This window comes from Chiloscyllium plagiosum, unplaced genomic scaffold (assembly GCF_037043375.1).
Source record: "Chiloscyllium plagiosum isolate Xiang-an unplaced genomic scaffold, Cpla_swu_hap1 HiC_scaffold_18, whole genome shotgun sequence".
Lineage (NCBI taxonomy): Eukaryota > Metazoa > Chordata > Chondrichthyes > Orectolobiformes > Hemiscylliidae > Chiloscyllium > Chiloscyllium plagiosum.
The window spans coordinates 49,876,968-49,902,157 of NW_028270156.1; the positions used below are offsets into that span (position 1 = coordinate 49,876,968).

The 25,190-nt window shown below is 40.7% G+C and overlaps 1 protein-coding gene across 6 annotated transcripts in view; it reads left to right on the forward strand.

Annotated features, from left to right (window-relative positions):
* Nucleotides 1-25,190, forward strand: part of lsp1a (lymphocyte specific protein 1 a) — a 335,791-nt gene that overhangs the window by 209,387 nt on the left and 101,214 nt on the right. For all 6 annotated transcript variants that reach the window (XM_043705980.2, XM_043705981.2, XM_043705982.2 and 3 more), the window contains 2 exons: nucleotides 12,569-13,028; nucleotides 14,457-14,599. In XM_043705980.2, the coding sequence (XP_043561915.2) occupies nucleotides 12,569-13,028; nucleotides 14,457-14,599 (603 nt within the window). The remainder of the gene's footprint in view (nucleotides 1-12,568; nucleotides 13,029-14,456; nucleotides 14,600-25,190) is intronic.

The window sequence follows — 25,190 nt, forward strand, 5'->3', positions numbered from 1 at the left end:
TTAGTTATATCATGCCATTCAGGAAAAAAAACCCTATTTATCCCAACTCTGTCGTCTTTCCATCGGCCAGTCATCTATCCAAGCTAATAAATTACCCCTAATCCCATATGATCCAGGCCCATTTGTGTGGCACCTTATCAAATGCCCTCCAGAAGTCCAAATTAACTACATCTACAGCATCCCCCATTATCCATTTTGCTTGTTACTTCTTCGAAGAACTCTCGGAAGTTAGTCCAACATGACTTGTCCTTCATAAGAACATGCTGACTCTGATGGATAGGATTTTTAATTTCCCAAAGTTCTGATATTGCTTCCTTGATAATTAATTCAAACACATTCCTAATAATAATTATTAAACTAGCTGGTCAGTAATCTTCCACATTTTGACACCCTCCCTTTTTGATTAAGGGTGTTGTTATATTAGCCATTTTCCAATGCAATGAAATCTTTCCTGTGTGCAGGGAAGTTTGGAATATTGTAACCAAAGGATCTATTGTCACCATTGTCCCTTCCTTTAATACTCTAGGATAGCCCCATCAAGCCCAGGGTCTTGTTTGTCCTCGATCCTAATAATTTGCTTAGTACCATTTCGCTATTGATGTTGATTGTTCTAAGTTCTATCTAACCTATTGCCTCTGACTTGCCTGTTCCAAACGGAATGGTACTATTGTTCTCTACCAGGAAAACTGAGGCAAAGTACTGATTCAGCATTTCTGCCATCTCAGTATTCCCCACTATCAGCTGTTCAGTTTCATCTTCCAAGGGACCAACATTCACATTGGTGACTCTTCCCTTTATATAACTGTAGAAGCTTTTGCTATACTTTTAATGCTGATTTTCTTTCATAATTTATCTTAGCTCTTTTTATTAATTTTTATTAGTATCCCTTAATGTATGTTTGACAGTTTTCCAAACTTTCATCCTGCCACTGGCCTTTGCAATATGATATAACTTAGTTTTTGATTTTATATTGCCCTTGACCTCCTTGTTTAGCCATGGATGTTTTTTACCCTCGTTACCATATTTCTTTCTCACTGGGATATATTTTAGTTGTCAGAAATTGACTAGCTCCTTAAACATCTGCCGCTGCCTTACCATTTAGCCTTCCTGCTCAATCTACTCGGGCTAAATCTGTCCTCATGTTGATATAATTTCTTTTGTTTAATTCCAGAACACTACTGTGGGACTCCACTTTCTCACCCACAAACTGAATTTTGAATTCTATCATACTGTGGTCACTACTCCCGAGAGGATCCTTAACTATGATGTCATCAATTAATCTCTCATTACAATACAAATCCAGAGTAGCCTGCTTCCTGAAGTGTTCCACAACATACTGTTCCAAGAAACAATCTCTAATACATTCAATGAACTCTGCCTCCAGGTTACCCTTGCCAATTTGACTCTTCCAATCTATGTGCTTGTTAAAATCACACATGATTATTGCTGTACCTTTCTTGCAAGCCTCTAATATTTCATTTCTGTTTACACACAGTACCATGGGCAGTAAAGCTTGCCCAACTGACTAATGTTTATGTTTGGCCATGAACAGCATGTCAACAGATGGAGGACACCATAAGTGAGCCTGATCCTGTCAATGTCCAGTGTTCACAGTTGCTCAGTTCCGTGGTTAAGTTGGGGAATCTCACCTTAAGGTGGAAAGTAAAGTTCAACTATATTTCAAAATCTGGGCAGACATTTGAAGACAGAAATGGCAATGATGTATTAGAGACCCATGGTTCATCTTTAAGTGTATATACATTCCTAGAGGGAAAATGATTAATATTATGTGATTCAGGTTTGGTTTCAGTTTGATCTGAGGAAGCTACTAACTCAGACAAGTTCTCCAATTATGAAATACTGCTACCAGCTTCTCAAATCCTTAATAAATGAACCTACATGTTTTTGTGTTCATCCATTCCTTATGCATTGGTTGGTGACTTGATATTTATTTAAAGTAAATACAAGGAGAGTAAAACCAAACACCACTGAATATTTGCAGTGATGAACCCACCAGTTCCAATTCTTTCAAACTTAAATCATATGGCACTATGTGAAGGTGGATTTTCTAGTGTTCAGGCTAAATTTTTCTTCTAAAACGTTTTTTGTGTCGTAATAGAGTCTTGCTGTGTCCAAAGCTGTTATTTATAAATAAAGCTCTAAGTGATGTGACAAGATGGTATATCAATGCAAGGCTTTTCCTTCTCATTATGCATGTGCTTTCCTGATCTTTCTTGGTTTAGTTTTCCTCACTTGGAAGAATTCCAAATATATTTAGTTTCTGTGCCAAAGACATCTCAGGAGGAAATATAGCATCCTGTTCATGGATTGAAAGAATTAAGGCTTTTTTTTTCAGCCACAGACTTGGAGGTTTCCAATTGGACAGTATGATAGTTTTGCATATTTCACAAATAAAATAGAGTTGGGGGGCAGTGGAATTTCACTCACTTGTACCAAATCTCTGATAAATAACAACACTGGATGTTCTGTGTGATGGTGGTGTAGATTGTTGAAAATGGAATATGTGCAGCAATCGGAATAGAATCCCAAAACCTGAAACCCAGCACTATGAAATGCTGTCTTGAAGCAAAATTGTGCTGGTTCATTTAATAATGAAAATAAATATTTTCATTTTTGTGGTGCCTGGCACAAACTTTGAAAGCTCTGAAATACTGTCCAACCAATGAAGTATTTCATTAAAGATGGTAACATATTTATGCAGTTTTCCCCTTTGTAATTCAAAATGAACTTCATAGACTTTGTGTCACAATACAATTTGTTTTTTAGATTTCTGATCCATTTAAAGAAACACTGACATTTAATACAATACTGATACTAAAAACTTGAACTTCAAGTGTAAAATAGACAGTAGTGCAGTAATAGTAAAAATCGAATACCCGGGTTATGCTTCCTGATGAAATAATATTTCACTGTGTTGATGAAATGCCCAGATCACATTATCGTCGGGGTGTGTGTCAGATAGTAGTTAATTCAACATCTGTCAGGTAGGAAGTAATTGGGGTGCTCCAAATTGGCCTCAGTACCATGTCGTGCAAAGTAGAAATTGCAGTCAGTTCTTCTGCCGTCCACTGACTGTCTGCTAGAAACTGTATGCGGGATTTACCACTTGATACAATATTGGAGGCTAACTGTCTCTCACTGAATCAGGTTCGATCAAGAAACTCAACTATGAAATTGGGATAAACAAAGAATTGCTGAATATTGACTACCCAGAAGGAGCCCATTTGGCCTAATGTGTTTGCAGTGGCTAGCTGAAGGAGCAAATTACCCAAGCCACACTCCCATGTTTTCCTTCCATGCATCTGTACAATCTTCCTTTTTCTAGTAATAAAAACAATTGCTCACAGATTCTGAGATCAGTTGCACTGGATTGGATTTTGTGGTCTACAGGAAAGTAATGGTGCTCACCACCAACCTTGAAGAAGACTCGCTGAGCTGGAAGGTTCATTTTCAGATGTTTCATCACCCTACTAGGTAACATCTTCAGTGCGCCTCCGGATGAAGCACTGCTGATGATTCCTGCTTTCTATTTATATGTTTGGGTTTCTTTGGGTTGGTGATGTCATTTCCTATGGTGATGTCACTCCCTGTTCTTTCTCTCAGGGGGTAGTAGATGGGGTCTAACTTGATGTGTTTGTTGATAGAGTTCTAGTTGGAATGCCATGCTTCTAGGAATTCTCATGCATGTTTCTGTTTGGCTTGTCCTAGGATGGATGTGTTGCCCCAGTCGAAGTGGTGTCCTTCCTCTTCTGTATGTAAGAATACTAGTGAGAGGGGGTCATGTCGTTTTGTGGCCAGTTGGTGTTCATGTATCCTGGTGGCTAGATTTCAGCCTGTTTGTCCAGTGTAGTGCTTGTTACAGTCCCACGGTATTTTGTAATTGACATTTAGTTTTGCTTGTTGCCTGTATAGGGTCTTTCAAGTTCATTAGCTGCTGTTTTAGTGTGTTAGTGAGTTTGTGGGCTGTCATGATGCCAAGGGGACATCAACATCAACTAGCCACAAAATGTCATGACCCTCTCTCACCATTATCCTTACATACAGATGAGGAAGGACACCACTTCGACTGAGGCAACACATTCCTCCTAGGACAAGCCAAATAGAGACACGCAAGAGAATTCCTCGAAGCATGGCATTCCAACCGGAACTCTCTCAACAAACACATTGACTTGGACCCGATCTACCACCACCTGAGAAAAAGAACAGGAAATGACATCACCATAGGAAATGACGTCATCAACCCAAAGAAACCCAAACACATAAATAGAAAGCCGGAATCATCAACAATGCTTCGACCGGAGGTTCACTGAAGACCTTACCTAGTAGGGTGACGAAACATCTGAAAATGAACCTTCCAGCTCAGCGAGCAAACCTACATCCAGAACCTCAATCTGAGCTACAAATCTCCTCAAGAAGAAGGCTATCATTGTAATTATCTCCTTATGTGGATAACCTCTTGATAAATTTTGTTTCTGCACTGTTGTGTGAACCACTGTGTAATTAAGATGCACGGCAGATGTAACAGATTATTCACCAAACTCTTGAATTCACAATTCAATCACAAGGATAGCTATGTTTCAGTGAGATCACATGATCTCATTTACAAAAACCTCTCATCCTTGACATTGCCATCAGCCAAAGCATTGTTACAACCAACCAATCTGTGTAGATTCCACAAGGAATTAGCAAAACATCTTGTTTCAATGATTTGCTTTTACAAAGCATACAGTGGCTGCAAAGATGGACTCATGTTACAGTACGTGGAGTCATTGAAGGACATTAAACTATACACAAGAGGAAACCACACTATTAATGTTTGCTTTTTTTCCAAGCCAAGCACTCGCTGGCAAGATTTCTATGACCTAATTAAAAGCAGGAGGTTTTTTTTTGTTGCAAAGAGCTGTTTCAGAGGCTTCCCGTAAAAGTGCAGTGTTAATTCTGTTAGGATCGCTGCCCAATCCTGATCATGAGAGCAGTTTCCTTTGGTTGTGGTACATAATGAGCATCATAAAAACAGGAAAATTTCCTGCCCATGCAATTTTTCAGCAAATTTGTAGAAGGTTTTGAAAACATGACAGAGGAGGGAGATGACTTGCGCAACCTGTTACAGTGATGGGGCTGCCGTAGAAACCTATTGTGTTTTAGTGCTGTTTATTTTTCTCAATAGTGGGTATATCTTATACAATGCTGGCTTAGACTCCTGCAGATCTAGTGTATTGTACAATAGAATCACCAAATATTAGTACCCGCTTGTGATCAGATTGGACTATTCATGTTGAATACAGGAAATCTCCCAGAACTAGAGATCCAAGTGGTTCGGGAGAATGAGGAGTTAAATGAATTTAGTTTTCATATGTAGATTGTATTGGAGAAATTAAATGGACTAAAATTCACTAGATTCTGGCATGATTTCTGCAGATTGGAAGATTGCAACTATCAAATCACTGCTTAAGAACAAAGAACCTAATCACATCCCCAACATGATTTCAAATACAAGTTAATGGGATTACACTTTATTTTAAAATGCAAGGTTTAAGTGTGGAGGGTGGTTTGGCACAGATATCAGTAACCCATCTACCATACTGAAATACATAATAAGGAGCCAATCAAGTTTGTTAGAAGCTATATTGACCCCAGTATTACCCTGCCTGTGCCATAAAATGGTGGGCATAGAGAGTGGGTGAGAGTGAGCAATCTATTCTTTATTTTTTTAAAAGTTCAGTATGATGGAAATGGAGGGGAATGCTAAAAATGGGTGCCCTTTGTTGCTCATTGCCTCCTCTCCACACCCAAGGAGACAGTTCCCTTTTTCCTTTCCTCCTCTACTTAAAAACCACCCCCAGAACCTCCCTCCCTGTTGTGGGCAAACCCACCTTGCCCAAGTACCTTCTGACTTGCCTCATTCCAGGATCCATGGCTGTCACCTTGTGGTTTGCTTGCAGTCTCAGCAGACCCCATACCAAGTTCTGCTTGGAGCTGCGTGTCAGTTTACATTGGCTAGCAGCTCGAGAGGGAGACACTTCCTCCCAAATGACATGCCGAATCCTCACAGGGCCTTTTCCTTCATTGGCTCTTTTCAGTTCGGTAACTTTCAGCTCTATATCAAAGAAAGTTATAAGCAATTTGAGAACCTTATCTTTTAGGTATTTTTTCCAAATACAAGCTTGTCGGATTACACTTTATTTTAAAATGCAATGCTTAAATATAACTTTTTGTAGAGAATCCTCTATGAAGCAGAACTCCATTATCAAAAAATCCTAAAAACGTACCATTGAAATCTCTCAGGAAAATTTCAATCCTGTCTTACCGTGAGAAAGGGTAAAATAGTGTGTTGATTTACTGCATGTTCATTCCCATAGGCCACTATATTAACAATCTTTGGGAAGCGGAGATGCAAATAAACGTGGAAATAAACATCACGAGTAAATGTAAATCGGAGCTGTATGGCTCAGTCAATGACCCTAATGCTACTTTGACCCAAATTTACAGACACCTTGGTCAGTGCTCAACCACCAATAAACATTCTCTGAGCGCACTGAAGACATCATTTGTTGAGACCAGCACTGATAGATAAATTGGACCTAATGACAACATATGTTACTGGGAAATGTCCACTGATGTTAGTATCAGACAAATCAGATTGCCAACAGGAACCTGGCTGGATAGATCATAAATTTTAAAAAAAAAATTGGTGGAAGTGATCTTACTAAACCTTTACCATGCAGTATTTTAATAATAAAACAAAACAAGTTTATTTACAAAGAGGGGGAAACACAGATTCAAAGTTTTTTTAAGCACACCTTAGAACTGACCGACCCATTCTTTATAGACTGAACAGAAGCAACAGTTATGTCACTGCATCAGTACATCTTGGTACAGCATTGTTGCTGTTGAGAACATCCAATGTTGTATTTCTAGCAGAACCCAGCCCAGCTCATTTTCATGGGGAGAGAAAGAGAGACTGTTTGTATTAATTCAGACTGGAAGTGATTAGTTCAAGCAGATGGCTTGAAATTTTATTGATTAAATGTTATTATGATGATGTTCCTGACTTTGTTTCCTTCCAGTACTTGAGTATTCCCTGACATGGTTTCAATTGCTTTTCATTTGTTTCAAACTTAAAATCTTACCTTCACTTCTTTTCCACTGATAGTATCCCCAGCAATCTGTCTGGGACTGTTAATTTCATTCCGATAAATTCTTTTCCTTAGGAATGCTACTTAACACTTTATTCCATCAAAAGATTTCTCAGTGCTTGATAGAGACCTTTTTTTCTCAAATGGCTTCTCAGCATAGACCTGGAAAATTTTCCTCTTAAACCTGCTGGGAGATTCCCTAAGTACTCTGGTAACTTCCTCTTCCTTAGAAGTATGGGAGTTTCTTTTTAAAGCTAATTGTAAACTCCAAACACACCGACAAACCCACATGATAGCTTAGAATTCCTATGCCCCCAAAATCTCAATAAATAATACTAAAATGGGGAGTGAACATTTAAGTTGCTCCATTTGGTGGATGAAGTATGTTGCTTTGTCCTGGATGGTATAAAATAGATAGACTACTATTCCAGTCCTAACTTAACCTTTGTACATGGTGGACAGTTGGGAGGTGAGCTATTTTTATAACATTCCCAGTCATTGACCCACTCTTTTGGCCATGGTATTTATGTGGCTGGTCCACTTAGGTTTCTCATCAATGGTGACTTCAAGGATGTAAAAGATAATGAACAAAATACTGGTATTTCTAGTGAATGTCCAAGGGAGACAGTTGGAATTTTCATTAGAGATGGCAGTTGCCTGGCATTACTGTAGTTTGAATGTTATTGAGTAGTTATTAGAGATATTCCAGATTACTTCCTTTTGCTATCTTGTGCATGGTTTCAGTCAGCTGTAGCTGCTTATCATTATTAATGGTTATATTTTGATGGAGAAAGGTGAAGCAAAGTTAGCTGCAGAGTTCTCAACAAATAGCTGCAGCTGCGTAATAGGAGACATTGGAAGAGTAGACAGTGTGGAGGCCATACTAAGTACAAAGCTCCAACAGGCCAAGATTCCGTTTCTCTGTGGAGAAAGTGAGCACTGCAGATGCTGGAGATCAGATTCGAGAGTGTGGTGCTGGAAAAGCGCAGCAGATCAGGCAGCATCCGAGGAGCAGGAGAATTGATGTTTTGAGCATACCTTATACCCGAAACGTCGATTCTCCTGCTCCTTGGATGCTGCCTAACCTCCTGTGCTTTTCCAGGACCACAATCTCAACCCTCAATTTCCCTGTGCTTCTATGAAGGCCAGTGCAAGTTACCTGGTGGGCTATCATAGACTTGTGGAACCTTTTTTTCTTGTACTATCTGCTGTAGTCAGTCACTGTGAAAGTCAGAAGTCTCACAACACCAGGTTATAGTCCAATGGGTTTATTTGAAATCACAAGCTGTCAGAGCACTGCTTCTCTCTTACCTGATGAAGGGGCAGCGCTCCAAAATCTTGAGATTTCAAATAAACTTGTTCAACCATAACTTAGTGTCGTGTGACTTATGACCTTGTCTACCCCAGTCCAACATCTGCATCTCCACACTGAAAGTCACCATAGCCTTCAATATCTTGGAAGCAACATCCAGCTCATCGCCCTCACCATGAACCACAATAGTTAACACAAAATGAATCAGGGGTTTGCAGTAGTGACTGTCTTGTCTCACGGTCAGGCCATCATTCCACATGTGTTGCTGTGAAGAGTGCTGGCGTCCTAGTGACTATGAAGGGTCACCAATAAGAGAGCCTCTAGACTCTAAAGCAGGATCGTGCAAGTTTTTCTCAGGTGCCCAGGATGTTGGCAGGATGTTTTATTTGCAAATCTCAACCATTCCCTCAGTGTCTGACTGTAATCAGGTTGACACCTGAGTTACTGGGGTTTCAAGGATTCCTACAATGCAGACTAGAGAGCTTTCCTATATTGTGGCATTGCACTATAATGCATCCTACACAACTTTGCAGCGCATACAGTATTTGAAACAGGCACAGTACTTTATTATATACATTCAAGGGATGCTTCATTAGCTATGACAGCATTTATTGCCATCCATGGTTGCCGTTGGGAAGGTGATGATGACCTGCCTCCACAGCAGTCTATTTGGTGTAGCAACACCCACAGTTCAGTTGGAGAGGAAATTCCAGGATTTTGACTCAGTGACATTGAAGGAATGGCAGTATATCTCCAAGTCAGCATGGACAGTGGCATGAAGGAGAACTTGAAGCAGGTAGTAAATGGCAAATGGTTGTAGGCTTGCAAGGTGTTGTGTAAAGAGTCTTGTTGAATTTCTGCAGCACGTCTTGTAGATGGTACATGATGCTGCTAATGTGCATTGGTGGTGAAGGGGATAAACATGTGTGGTTGTGGTGCTAATGAAGTGTACTATTTTGTTTTCTGTCTCTGTCTCTGTCTCTGTCTCCCTCCGCCTATAGCAGTCCTTGCTTTGTAAAAGGTACATTTTGGAATTAAGCGGTGTAAATGTCCATAGTACTTCGGGATTCTCGACCATCATCATGACGATCCCTTATCTGATTATCATTGCTCTAGGATTTACATGCATTCCTCTGCCTTTTATACTCTAAATTATTTAATGTTCAGAAATACTGAAGAAAATCTATAGGCATGCTGCATAATCGCATATGATAGTATGTGCAAGAAATCAAAATTCCTTTCCACAAAACAGTCTTATCAAAAGCCCTTTTTAAATGTACAACATTGTCCCAGATTTCAAAAAATATGATTTGCATTGGAATACTTTTTTAATAAAATTCAATTTAACTCTATCACATTGTCTTCAATTTGCATTTCCTCAAATATGAGTGAAGGTGGATGATATTGAGAGGGCTGTGTTGCATTGTTTAATATGAATGGGTGGGGTTTTGGTACTTTGAAATTTTGATTAATCTTCACACAATTATATAAACAGAAACTATCACAATATGATATTTGAATAAGATAGCTAACCTCCTGTTGTACACGAGTACTGTTCTGGAACATTACTGGGATCAAGTAGTTCAGTGTAATACGATTGCAGCATAACATGTAGGAGAGCAAAGATATTGGTTACACTAGAAGCTGAATACTGATGACCATTTAAATAATGCTATATCTAAATTTCATTGTTCTTTCCAATGTCCTATGTGCAGCATGAGACATTGAATGTCAGATCCAGTACTATTGTTAATGGTGCAAAAAAAGTACTTTATATTCCGTGTTTTAGGAATGATTTACAGTATAGTACCAGCATTACAGAGTAATTATAATGGAGTACTTTGCTACTATCCCAGTCTCCTGAGTGCAAAGTGTTGCTGCAGCATTATAATAAAAGTTCTGGGCAGCCTGAGGTGCAGCATTGAAGTGCCAAAGCATCCTGTAAGTGGATCAGAAATGTGCTATGAGGGTCCTTAGATGCTGGATGATGTCAATTGCCAATATCAACAGAACATTCCCAAAGATGTTGGTGCCCCATGTTCAACAGGGAGGTCCTTTTGGAGCAAACAATGAGCTGATGTCAACAGGTATCCGCTGTGACATCCACACCGCAAGTTCCTGGCGTCTTGCTGGTTTGGAGCATTTATTAGGTTAGGAAACTGAATATGAAATAAATTGAGTTGGGCAATTAATAAGGCATTTAACAATCAATAATCCTCAAATTAGCAACTTGTCACTTCCTAGCTTCAACATGCTCTAAATGCACAGAAGATGCAGCAGGATGCTGCTGATGTTATGTTTGACCTGTCTCCCGATTCTGCTGCAGATCTCATCACAACCCAGATTACTCAGGCCGCTTTTTAAGATTCCACTGATTAGTTGGCAGTGTGGGCAGATAAGTGATAGATAAAATTTAATGTAGAGAAGTGCAAATTGATTCATTTTGGTAGGAAGAATGAAGAGAGACAGTATAAAGTAAAATGTGCAAGTTTTAAGCAGGGGTCCAGTAGTTGAGAGCATGGTTTAAAAAAAGGCATCCTTAAATGTATTGATTATTGCATTGTTTGAGTACAAAAGTAAGGAGGTTATGTTAACAATGAATGAAACCATAGTTCTGTCTCAGTTGGAGTACTGGATCTCAGTTCAGGGTACTACACTTGGGAAGCATATGTTGATGAGGGGAAGAGCAAAAAAGATTAACAAAATTGTTACCAGGGATGGGGATCTTCAGTTATTTAAAATTACTGAGGAGTTTGTGTGCTCCAGGGAGAACAGTCCTATATTCAGAGGAGATTTGATCAAGTTATTCAAATTCAAGAAGAGTTTGAATAAAGTCGAGGGGAGAAAATATTCCACTGGTAGAAGGATTGAGAACCAGAGGGCACACATTTAAATTAATTAGCAACAGAAAGAATGGCAACATTACAACAACCTTTTCCACACAGCAAGTGGTTAAGGTTTAGAATGGACTGCCGAAATGTGTTGCAGGGCTAAGTGCAGCTTTGAAATGGAATTAGATTATTTGCAGGGCTAATTGAATAAGGCAGCAGATTGGCACTAAGCGAGTTCTCCTTAAATGATCTGTACTGACAATGGGCTAAATGACTTCCTTCTGTAATGTATCCACTCCATGATTTGATTGGGAATGTTTTCTGCCAGAGTCTTCCTGCTTATTCACCACAACTTCAGAGAAACTACCATAAAGTCCCTGAAAATGCTGCCTTGTAAGTGCCTTCTTTACAGGATCTCTGTGTGGTTGTGGCATTGAGTCCATGGCAACAATTAGGGAAACCCCTCCAGATGTTGACCTACGTATAGCTTTGTACTGAGGTGTACACACTAGGAAAAATCACAGTTCAGTCATTGATTACACACTAACCGCTGGAAAGTCTTTCTGTTTTATTCTTGGGATATGAGCTTGCTGACTAGATCAGCATTTGTTGCCTGTCGCTAATTACCCAGGGAACAATTGCATTAATTCCATTGCTGTAGATGTGAAGTCGCATGTAGCCAAGATTAGGTAAAAATGGCAGATTTCCTTATCTAAAAGACTGAGTTAATCAGATGGGGTTTTACAACAATTGACAGGGGTTACATTATTCAGTTTTAAACCAGCATTGTATTCCAGATATTTCTACTCAATTCAAATTTCACCATCTCCTGCATGGTGGTATTCAAACCCATGTCCCCAAACGTTAGCCTGGGGTCTTGGTTTTCTATTCAGTTATTTTACCACTGCCTGCCTCTTGCACATATCTATGTATCAAGTCAGATGATCAAACTCAGCTATGTCCTGCCTCCCACATTCAAATACTCTGGCAAAGACCACAGTCACAAATGAAGAATGATGTGTTAATGGAGTCTGGTAAGTCCAGAAATGCTTAGTAGACTTTTCCAGCATGAATCGCCTCAGGAGAGAAATAATTAAGGGAAAGGAAAGAAATATGGATGCTTTGTTTGTGTGAAATGGAATAGTTCAGATTTTGAAGTTGCTTCAAATAGATATGTTCATGATAGTAGATGATCAGGCTGTTGAAACCAACAAGCATTACTAATAAACAATGTTTAGTAATTGGCTTGTTTTGATTTTTTTTCCAAGGTACAACTTCAACTACAAATCAACCAATTCTGCCCTGGATGAGGATGAGGGCTTCAGTGATTGGACTCAGAGGCGAGAGGAGCGTCGGCAGAAACGCAGAGAGGAGCTGAGCCAGATAGAGAAAGACCATGTTGATGAATCACAAACAGATCGCGCTTACGCTCTGAGGGACAGAAAGGGGCTGGAGGATCAAGAGGGGCCGAGTGTTTGTAAACTGAAAATGTGGCAGATTGAGGAGGAGGAAAGAAAGATGCACCAAAGGCAACAAAGAGAACAAGAGGAAGAGGAAGAAAATCGTCAGCGGAGAGCTCATGAAAGACAGCAACGAGAGATGGAGGAGATGGAAAGAGCTCAGAAATACCTTGATGAGAAAGATCGATTTAAATATGAGAGAGAAGAGAAGGAGCGACTGAACTTGGACAGCATGCAAAAGGAGAGACGAAAATTAGAAGTTGAGAAGGTAAAGAATGAGACTTATTTAAAAATGGCTTTGGTCATCTTTATCTCTTGGATACTGTAGTATTGAGCAATCCAATAAGTATTTGAATGTCATGCATTCAGGACTTGCCCATACTGCCTATATATTTCCTTATAGTTGTTGAGTAGCATATCATGCAGGTGTAAGTGTAAAACCGCTTGAGATCTTCAGAATGTGTCCCTGTGTACAGCTAAATATGAATTCTTAGTATTTTACACAGTAACAACTGTAATCAGACCTTGCCTACCACCACAGAATGACTACAGCACAAAAAGAGCCAGTTTGCCCAGTCTTGCCCATGCTATCTTTCTTTCAGACGAACTCAACCACTCCCATGATGCCACCTTTTCCCCATAATGATGCAAATTAACTTCTCTTCCTGCACTTACTCAATTCCTTTTTGTGGCCCATGAATCATGGGTCATCCACAAAATTCTTCCAAGAGACCTGTGATTGGTCCAAAATATAAAGTCAATAGTCACAAAGCCACTGCCGAAGCCGTGTGAGAGAAAAGCCCAGATCCCTCACCTGAGCTGTCACAATTTGTGCATGGCACAAATTGTTACAAGCGCAAGAAATAATATGTTGTTTCATGATAGTATTGCAACATACGGCTGCAGGATCAGATTTTGAACACTTGAGACTGAAAGCAAGAAAAACGAGCTGGACTTTCTGCCATTTGTGAAATTGAACCTCCCCTTTGAAACCAGCTATTACCTCATTGGTGTCTCCTCAATCATTACCACTCTTCCCATCATTTTGATGAGGACTTTTGCAATGGCAAGTGAGAGGGGCCACTGTTGAACATGCAGATGCTCCATGGGTCTTTCCCCACCCACATGATCCATAGGTGAAAAGTTTGAGAACCACTGATCTAGGCAAATCAGATCAACACATGGTCTTGTCACTTCAAAGACATCAACTGAATCCAGCACAGAATAATGAAAGAAGAGTTGATTTATATACATTTATATTGAAGTTGACATAGAAAACACCACAAGAAGCTTACCTGAAAATCTTTATCACTGCAAGCTTTAATAGTCAAAGAAAACAGAGATTGGAAAATGTCATCTAAACTCCATTGGCTAAAAGTCAATTGTCAAATCCACAATTTGGCATTCATTACTTGTCTCACTCAACAATGCCATTTGGCTGGTGTAGAAGTGGGATCTGTCATATCAATGCTGTCAAGGGTGTTGCACTGAGAGTACTGTTAAACCTGAATTTATACAAAAATACTTGATACAATCTGGTGTTACATTCTGATGTCGGAGACGGAATAATTGGGGCTTTTACAGACCTAGTACTAATTGTCCTCAGCCCAATGACTGGAAGAATTTATTCCTCACTTCACAAAATCATAACACTGTTTTGAATTTAAATTCACAAACTCTGTTGTTTGTCATTCAGAGACCAAAAGATAATGAGGTAAAGATGTCCCACACGGCCACGGCATGGACTGAGCATAGCTGTTATGAGGAGGAAAATAATGACATGATACAAGACAAAATGGCTTCATACCATGGCTACAGAGCCACCAAGACAATGCTGAGGTACAGTTCTGCAAGAAAAAGCACATTGTGAGAAATATCTTGTTGCAATATCTTGTTTAGTTCTGTTTCCATCCTTTCTGCTTATTTACCCAATCAAACATTTTCCACTGCGATACAGATTTGAAAGGCAGTTTGTTCTGTTGGTACTTACTCGGGTTAGAAGTACAAAGTTAGACAACCTATTAGCAAAAGTTCATCTTCCATCAGTGATCAGTATATCTTTGAGTCTTGTTTAATTTCTAACGAGAAATTTTACAACTCTATTAGCTTTCTAACTTGACTACACTGTGGGAATAAGCAATGCTCCAAAATTAGATGCAATTAGTTATTTTGACCGAGTTTGAGTCCACCTGAATCAGCTAATTGCCCTCTTGCCTTATAAAGGTAGTAAAGCATGATTTTTCATTTTTAACTGGGATGATCTCCTCAGTTTGAAGGAAGAGGAGGTGCTGAAATGTACCTGACTCAAAGAAAAATGAGGCTGATCTGTTCAGCATGAATTTATTTAACTTCCACTGTGGTGTGGGCTTTGCCTTCAGCCCTGCTTGTGCGCCTGATGCAGCGATGCTTATATTAGTTTCTGTAACATAAGAACTAGACATTTTGAAAGATTCAATAAACATTTGACATAGTTCCAGACAAATGTTACAGACATAGGTCCTTGTGTATCCAGGTTAATATGAAGCTATTCAGTTACAAAGAGGAGCGTGCTTCCATCAGGATGACATGCTTCAAGTATCCTCAATGCAGATGAAATCTGAGACCTTTAAATCAGGTCATATGTTATGATATCATGATGATAACATGAGAATGTCTTTTTAAGGCATACTGCCTACCAACTGTGAGGCACAGCTCCACCATTACTTTTAATGAAACATTTTTTGTGCATATTCCTGAGCCTGACTCCATCTTGCTTTATAATATGCTAATTATTTACCTATGACTGATGTGTATGCTCTTAATGAGTAATGTGTGGTGCTGAAAAAGCATAGCAGGCCAGGCAGCATCGGAAGAGCAGGAGATTCGGCGTTTTAGGCATCGTCCCTTCATCAGAAAACCTTCTAATGAAGGGTTTATACCCAAAACGTCTATTCTCCTGCTCCTCAGATGCTGCCTGGCCTGCTGTGCTTTTCCAGCATCATGCTCTCGACTCTGATCTCCAGCGTCAACAGTCCTCACTTTCTCCTAGCATGTTCTAAGTGACTCTGATGACAGTTGGCTACTGCTTTTTGATCCAGAATTTTAAAATACAGAACAAAATTGTTGAATAGATGGTCAAGTTTGTTCAATGATTCACTTGTGCAAAGGACCAGGTTTTCTGGCACATACTACAGAAGTATATGTCTTTCAGTCAAACTGGAGTTAAAATTGAAAATTACCATAGGAACTTCAAAAAATATATGGTCTTTCAAATATTGAATGCTGTAGCTGATAATATGAAATTCCCATATGGTGTGGAGGTAGAGTTTAATTACTGGATCAGCTTTTGTTGAAGAGAGGGCAGGAATTTTGCCTCATGCTCGTTTCTGTTGATGATGCTCATGAGTCAGTCACAGGGTTCTAGAAAGTGAACTCATTGTCTAATATTAATAAGTGGATGCTTATTATCTGCATGTGAAATTCCATTGCCTGATGTTTTAATGCCTCAATTTAAAATAACTGAGAAAGAAATTTCATATCATGATGCCATTTCATCTCACTAGGTTTTGAGAAAAGTAACCCATGCCTGACCTCCAAAATTCTACTGTTTCTAAATAACTTGAATAGGACAGGGAGTTGACTTCTTTCTTTTTCAGTTTGATTGCTGTCTAGCTTGGAAGTTTAACTAGACAGAAACACATTTCCCCATTTTACAGTTCTGTTTGACAGTAATTGCTTACATTTTACTGCTGTATGATAGCCACCATATGAAGAAGACATGACAGATTTAAATGTCTGTGATTGCATGTAACGGTGTGCAGTGCATTTAGTGAGATTTCCTCCTGTTTCTTTTGGCAAGTGCCAAACTGACAGTGACATGACTCCTGAATGAAGTTAGGCATACAGATTCAGCTACAAAACGAACGTGTGACTTCCACCTCACTTCAGACCAACTAAAAATCATCTGTTAACCTAATTTTCAAAAATGCATTGCCAAGATTAGTAGCTACCAGAAAGTTCACAGATTTGAATCCCAGTGCGTGCTTGAGTTGGCTATTCTGAGGCAGAAGGGCGATTTTTAGCTTTAGTCCCTGTTGACTTAGAAGGTAGAAATAAAAACACTTAGAAGTCTGTTTACTGACCCCTGCTGGAAATGTTCATGTACTGGTGTCAGATGACAACACAATTAGATTATCCACCCGGGAATTTCAGAGGAAGCTAGTCCAAGGGAGAAGAGGAATGTGCAGATAGATTCAGATGAAAAGGATTAGGACGAAGCTTATGTGGGACAGAACCACGCTGGGCAAAATGGCCTGTTTCCATTGCTGACGTTTATTTGCAGAAAGAATGGAAATTTGAGTGAATTATTGGCTGGCTGTATTGAAGGAAGGGCTAAGATTGAGAAGTAGAGGGCCAGAAACTTATTTTATTTTAGAAAACTTTTGTATGGGGCTTTAATGAAAGATTGAAGTTTAGGTTCAAAGCAGGACACTTTGATTTCAGTGAGTAACAAATTCCAAAGAGCAAAGACCAAAAACATCCTTCAAAATAGAAAGGTTAGAGGAGAAGTTGTTCACCATCTTGGCCACAAAATGTTTACAAGAGCAGAAAATGAAGAAACGTAGGTAGAACCTTAGACCTAGACTTTTCATTTCTACTGTAGTTTAGACTGGAATATCCAATTCAGCTGGAAGTTTCTGTTTGCAGCAACCTACTTTGGGCAGCACATTAGCATAGAAATAAAAATGCATTTGGATGAATGTCAGGCACACAGAAGGAAATAGTGTTTAAATGAAAATTAAACAGAACATAATAAATCAAAAACATATTACAAAAGAAGGGCAACAATTCTGCAAGCCTTTGAATTGCTGTCTGAGACGTTTCGATCTGTGGTATACTTAAAATGCAGGAGAACATAAGAGGAATGAAAAGACAAGTGCAGATATAGTGAGCAAGAAAGAGACACTGCTTGACCCTCTTTCTAATGGCTGGCGAATTAGGTCAATGGATGAGGAGGTGTGATTGTGGTAATCCTCTGTACCACTTGATTCCACTACCTGTTGGTTGTTGGAACAGTTTTCAGGTCAGATTTACTGTTGTGATTGCTTAATCTGCCAGTTTGAAAGAAAACGCTGTGGGATGTTGGTGAGGCTGTCAAGGTTACAATTATTAGTTTTTCCTCGAGATGGCAACAACCATTGTTGTCCTTGTGTTTCTCCGAGAATACTGAGGATAAGAACTTACAAATTTCTGATCCAGTGATAATGAAGGACAGAAATAAATTTACAAGTTGCAGTAATATTTGAGTTGGAGAGTAACTCAGAAGTGATTGTGTTCCCATACATTTCTGCATTTGTTTGTTTTGATGATGGAGGCCATAGGGGATGGAAGTGTTGTTGAAGCAAACCAAATTCTTTTTGTCATTTGTGGGATGTGGATGTTGCTGGTTCAGTCAGCATTTATTGCCCACTTCTTGAATTGCTCCAATCCATACCATGTAGATAAACCTTCAATGTTGGGAGGGAGATCCAGGATTTTGACTCACTGATACTGACCGAGAGGTGATATATTTCCAAGTCAGGATGGAGGGGGGGTTTCCATAGTGTCAGCTGCCTTTGTTCTTTTGAATGGAAGTGGTCGTAGGTTTGAAAAGTGTTGTCTAAGAGCACTGGTGAAGTTCTGCAGTACATTTCTCCACATTTCCTCTTGTGTTGTACCTCCAGTTAATGTAATTCTTCCCATTATTAGAGACCTGATAAAATGGCACAATTCTATTCAGTTCAAGAGAATACAAAGGCTTATAGTGCTCCATTTGTTGGCTGCATTCTGTTAATGGATGGGACAGGACGCTTTAAGACTTGCTAATGGTTACAGTTTGATACGTTAACGTCCTCTTAATGAATAGGTTATAATGCAAAGGTTGCCTGGGAATGGGGCCATAAGCAATACATTGACTTTCCGTTAATGGACAAGTTCTGATACATTGGCAGTGTGAGAATTGACATGCTGTAGCTTACTGAATTTGATTAATAGATCCACTGTAGTTCATTGACATTCTGTAAATGGATACACTTTGACCCTTTGACTTATGTTAATGCACTTTATGATGATACCTGAGCATGCTGTTAATAGACTCAATATCTTGGAAATTGGGCCATTACTAAGTGAATGACAAAAATATATGGTAGATGGAATATTGTGTGGGAAAATGGATTTGTCCATTTTGGCAGGAAAAATAGAAAAGCAGCATATTATTTAAACTTAATTAATGAGAGTTTGTAGGACCATTAGAATAGAGCATCTTCCAGTCCTGTGGCAACTACCATCTAGAATGACATGACAGCAGTCGCTTAGAAACAGCATGACCTGCACCTTCTCCTCCAAGCCACACATATCTGACATTGACTGATATTCCTGTTTCTTCACTGTCACTTAATTTCTATCCTGGAACTCCCTCCTTACCAGGACTTGGGTGCCCTGACACCAGATAAACTGCAGGTATTTCAAGAAGGAAAGTCACCACTGACTTAGCAAGGGCAATAAAAGATGGGCAACAAATGTTGCTCCAGCTAATAACGTCGATAGCTGATGGAAGAATAAAAAACAAATTGGCTGGCAGGAAACATTTGTGCAGTCCTGGTTAGAAGTGACCCGACTAGAATATTGGGAAGGTCAAATGAAGTGTCTGAAGCAAGTGTTAAATCCTCTGAAAATTCTTGCTGCACAATTATTTTGCCCTAAATGAACTGGCCTAACACTCTTGCCCCCATTAGGCCACACGTCCAATGGTTGCCTCTTCTGGCCTTAGGAATCCTAAACTCTTGTCATTTCTAGTGAGTATCATGGAGGGTTTCCATCTGAGGATCCTAGTGAGCTTTCTCAGGCTATCTTCTCAAAATCACCTCATTATCTATGCACCATGCCCCTGTGGCACCCCACTCCTCTTATTCATCCACTTTCCATGGACCAAAATACAGCCCACTGCCAGGACCCCATGGGATTCATGGCACCAGTGCCACCTTTAAAAGCCCAGCCATGTCCAAGGTCAAGAGCTGGCAGTCCACAGCTGCCTGCACAGTTCACATTATTTGTCCCGGTCATGTCACACAGAGGGTAATTGGCACCGTGCATTGTCAGCAGGGTCTGGGACTGCTGCTAGATTGAGGGTGGGCGCGTGGTGCAACGGAGATGTGGTTGCATGCACCTGTTGATCAAGGAACATGCCCTGAAATGTTAGTGACTGATGGAGACCCAAGACACATGCCCTGAGACATTAGTGACTGAGGGAGGCTCAAGACACATGCCCTGAGATGTTAGTGGTGAGCTGGAGTCAGCAGGTAAGGCTCTACCTTACATGTTGAGAATTATCACTGCTTAGTCTCCATGCAGTTGGTGAAAGAATGGGAAACTGCCAATTAATAGGTGAGATAAGGTAACAACGAGGATGTTAATGCATGCTAATGCATGGAAATAGGCTTGTCAGTCCTCACAAGTGAAAATCGTGTCTCTGTTCAATACTTGGTTGAAGAATAAGATTTCTTGTTTTCTATGACAGGATGCTCCTCACTTTCTTTCTCATGTGAATCTTCTAACTTTCTCACCGATGTCCATGTCATTCAAGGACTGGGAAAATTCTGCCCATAGTCTTTTCATTGTGCATTATTTACTGTGTTATGTTGTAATAATATTTATCCCATTAATCTTATTATCCTATTAATGCAACATGGGCCATCCCATTAATGGATAATAGTTTTATTTCTGTTCATGGAGAGTTCAATCCACAACTGGACGATTTCAATATTCAATACTTTATTGAATGTAGAATTAGATAAGTTAAACCAATGTATTTCTGCTAATTTCAGTGACATCAGTTGTATATTAATATTACAGAGGGATTCTGTGATTACAGCTGGGTTACTGATCTAAAGTATGACTTCAGCATCTGCCCAAAAGGTTGATCTCACCCACTCATTTCACAAGACATCTGTTGAAGTGACTCACAAGCTGAGCTCTGATTTTCCAGTGTTTGTTCTGCTTCTCCATCAACCCCTCCCCCTCCTCCCTGCCCCACCACCACCCACCTCCATATTAAAAGCTCCTCTGAGCCTTAGTTGAAGAGGATGAATAAGATCCAAGAACCCAACCACCTCTCACAACTTAAATTCATTAAAAGATGTAGATCCCTAATGACATAAGTGAAAACATGATCCACAGCTGTGGAATCAGTATAACTGATAACATTGACTTTTAATAAGAAGTGTAAGAGTTGTTAAATAGTATGAGATTAATGAGGAAGGTCTGAAATGCGAAAGGCACGACTCGAGCTCTACTGAATGGCACAAGTGAGAAAAGACGTACTGGATGAAATCTTATAAGGACTTGAATGATGTGGGCTCTGGCAAAACATGTGATAGAATGACGTTCTGGGTGATGAAGCATGTTTCTTTCTTGGCAGCAGCGAGTTGCCCATTAAAGGAGATTTTTGCTTGTCAATGACATTATTAATTAGACATCTTGCCCAATTAATATGCAGCTACCTATCATTCCACCCACTGCAAACAAAATAGATGCTGAGAATTCTCGACACCTGATGAAATTGTAAGATTCATATGTATACTGTACGTAGTTTACTGCAAAATTCAGTTCATGGAAATCTAATTTAAACATATTAACTTGTCCGAATGCTTGGAGTTAACAATTTGTTTTCAAGTTAGCAACTATACCCATAATCCTTTATGAGAGAAAGTTAACATAGTTCCTAGCAAATTATCCAATGGTCACTGGGGACAACTTTCCAGCTTCATTCAGCCTGTACTGGGAAGTCATTCAAGAGTGAAGCATTACCAGACTCTGAAAAGTCTTCTGATAGAGTAACGTGTGTTAAGCAACATTCCTAAGAAGAGATGGTTTTAAAGTAGGAAAAGAAATTATTTTTTAATCGTTGCATGGAATACAATCAATAGGAAAGAAGTGCAATTGAGTTTTTAAAGTTTAAAAGAAAATAAAGCTACATTCAGGATGGTATAGTACTGGGAAGAAGTTCAGTCAAAAGTGTAACAATAATAATAAGTAAGAAGGAGTTATCCATAGTTCCAGAAATTTTAATTATTTCAGGCCCATCAAAGTTTTCAAAAGCAATGAGCTGGGCTGGGTCTTGCATGAGGTGAAGACCTTGTAGTTGTAATAGTACATGTACGCTGTACCAAGATGTAATGATTCCATTTGGGTTGTTCCAGCTATGTTAAAAAATTGTTGGTTCTGTGTTATAGCAGAATAGAATGATTTTCTTCCCTGAGTTAATCTTCAATTCTTTGTTAATTAAATTTGTTTCGCTTTATGGTTAAAACAAAGACTGCTGGTGGTTTTAGTGAAAGCTCACTTTAAAAAAATATTATGGTCTATCAGCCAGCTTCCTTTAGGGTAAAGGGTAAAAACAATGACTGCAGATGCTGGAAACCAGATTCTGGATTAGTGGTGCTGGAAGAGCACAGCAGTTCAGGCAGCATGCGAGGAGCAGGGAAATTGACGTTTCGGGCAAAAGCCTTCATCAGGAATAAAGGCAGAGAGCCTGAAGGGTGGAGAGATATGCTAGAGGAGGGTGGGGATAAAGTAACATAGCGTACAATAGGTGAGTGGGGGAGGGGATGAAGGTGATAGGTCAAGGAGGAGGGTGGAGTGGATAGGTGGAAAAGAAGATAGGTAGGTAGGACAAGTCATGGGGACACTGCTGAGCTGGAAGTTTGGAACTAGGGTGAGTTGGGGGAAGGGGAAATGAGGAAAGTGTTGAAGTCCACATTGATGCCCTGGGGTTGAAGTGTTCCAAGGCAGATGATGAGGCATTCTTCCTCCAGGTGTCTGGTGGTGAGGGAGTGGCGGTGAAGGAGGCCCAGGACCTCCATGTCCTCGGCAGAGTGGGCAGGGGAGTTGAAATGTTGGGCCACAGGGCGGTGTGGTTGATTGTTGCAGGTGTCCCGGAGATGTTCCCTAAAGCGCTCTGCTAGGAGGCGTCCAGTCTCCCCAATGTAGAGGAGACCGCATCGGGAGCAACGGATACAATAAATGATATTGGCGGATGTGCAGGTAAAACTTTGATGGATGTGGAAGGCTCCTTTAGGGCCTTGGATGGAGGTGAGGGAGGAGGTGTGGGTGCAGGTTTTGCAGTTCCTGCGGTGGCAGGGGAAGGTGCCAGGATGGGAGGGTGGGTTGTAGGGGGGCATGGACCTGACCAGGTAGTCACGGAGGGAACGGTCTTTGCGGAAGGCGGAAAGGGGTGGGGAGGGAAATATATCCCTGGTGGTGGGGTCGTTTTGGAGGTGGCGGAAATGTCGGCAGATGATTTGGTTTATGCGAAGGTTGGTAGAGTGGAAGGTGAGCACCAGGGGCATTCTGTCCTTGTTACGGTTGGAGGGGTGGGGTCTGAGGGCGAAGGGGTGGGATGTGGACGAGATGCGTTGGAGGGCATCTTTAATCACGTGGGAAGGGAAATTGCGGTCTCTAAAGAAGGAGGCCATCTGGTTTGTTCTGTGGTGGAACTGGTCCTCCTGGGAGCAGATACGGCGGAGGCGGAGGAATTGGGAATATGGGATGGCATTTTTGCAAGAGGTAGGGTGGGAAGAGGTGTAATACAGGTAGCTTTGGGAGTCGGTGGCTTTGTAAAAAATGTCAGTGTCAAGTCAGTCGTCATTAATGGAGATGGAGAGGTCCAGGAAGGGGAGGGAGGTGTCAGAGATGGTCCAGGTAAATTTAAGGTCAGGGTGGCATGTGTTGGTGAAGTTGATGAATTGCTTAACCGCCTCGCGGGAGCACAAGGTGGCGCCAATGCAGTCATCAATGTAGCGGAGGAAGAGGTGGGGAGTGGTGCCGGTGTAATTACGGAAGATCAACTGTTCTACGTAGCCAACAAAGAGACAGGCATAGCTGGGGCCCATACGTGTGCCCATGACTACCCCTTTGGTCTGGAGGAAATGAGAGGATTCGAAGGAGAAATTGCTAAGGGTGAGGACCAGTTCGGCCAAACTAATGAGTGTGTCAGTGGAAGGGTACTGTTGGGGACGTCGGGAGAGGAAACAACGGAGGGCTTGGAGGCCCTGGTCATGGCGGATGAAGGTGTAGAGGGATTGGATATCCATGGTGAAAGTGAGGCGTTGGGGGCCGGGGAAACGGAAGTCCTTTAGGGAATCTGGCTTGTCCAGTAGTAACACCAACTGAGTATTCTCCCATTACAATTTGGGCCATGCACTCATACCATCATGGAAGTCAGAGCAGGTATCTGGTGACTTCACCTTAACTGCCGGAGTCTCCATATTGCTCACTACTGAACAGAATCACTGGGCATGAACCAGAGGCAACGACCACACAATCCTCAACCGCAACCATTTGACAAGCAAGAATTGCCAACTCGGCATGGTCATCGAGGAACCTTCCAACTCCACTTACAGGAAGTACAGACCTGTATTGCAGGGTGAACCAGCAACAAACATTGAAACACTGCTGCAAGGACAACCTTGCATACAGGGACAGACACACAGCTCAATGGTTGGACCAGGTTGCATCTTGGGTCTGATGGCTTGCTCTCTTAAGTGCTCACTCACTTAACCCCGATATGCACTCTGGGAGCATCCCAGGTTTGCCTTTCCTTGCCATACCAATCAGCACCATCACACAACAGGCAGCTTGCCTTCCTCCTCAGCAGTCTTCAGTCAAGGAGGTATCCATCTTGCTTTATGGCACCACATTCATTTGTCACCATGTGCCAGCAACTTACACAGTAAGCAGGCAGCCATGTCTGAAAGTCTATGGGCAGTATTCCTCACCAAAGTCCATGCATTATCATCTCCTATGGTCTGAAAGGATATCTGAGACCTAATGGAATTAGGGAACAGGTAATGCATCTATTAATTGAGTTAATTGAGTAAAAATTGGTTGTTTTTCCCTCATATTTATACAATCAGTGGGGTGAGAGGCTTAACCGAAAGAAACATGTAAGTGTGGACTTGAATTTTGTTTAAATACTGTTTTCTTTAGAAGTGTAACATTGGTAGCAGATGATGTTTGTGTCAAAGTGTCTAGCTTTGGGTGTGACTACACACCCCTGTTTTCTGAAGGTGACCTGATGACCTGTACAGGGCGACCCCTATATCTGTGGAATCGCTTTCCATAGTTTCAGTTGCCTGCGGTTTACCGCGACCGGAACATATTATAGGGAACGTTCCAAACCAGGGACCAAGAGACTTCTGGGAAGGTACATTCCCATTTAATTGAATGGGCTCACACCTATCGGTGATTTCAGGCTTCCACGCTACAGTTGTGGAACATATCTCCCGTGGGTAGGGAGAGACTACTGTAACCATGTGGACCCTTTATTGCTTTACTAAAGAGAAAGCAAGCTGAGCAATTTCACCATCATGTAGAAGCAAGTTTTTTTTTCTGTATTGAAACCTGATGGTTTGAA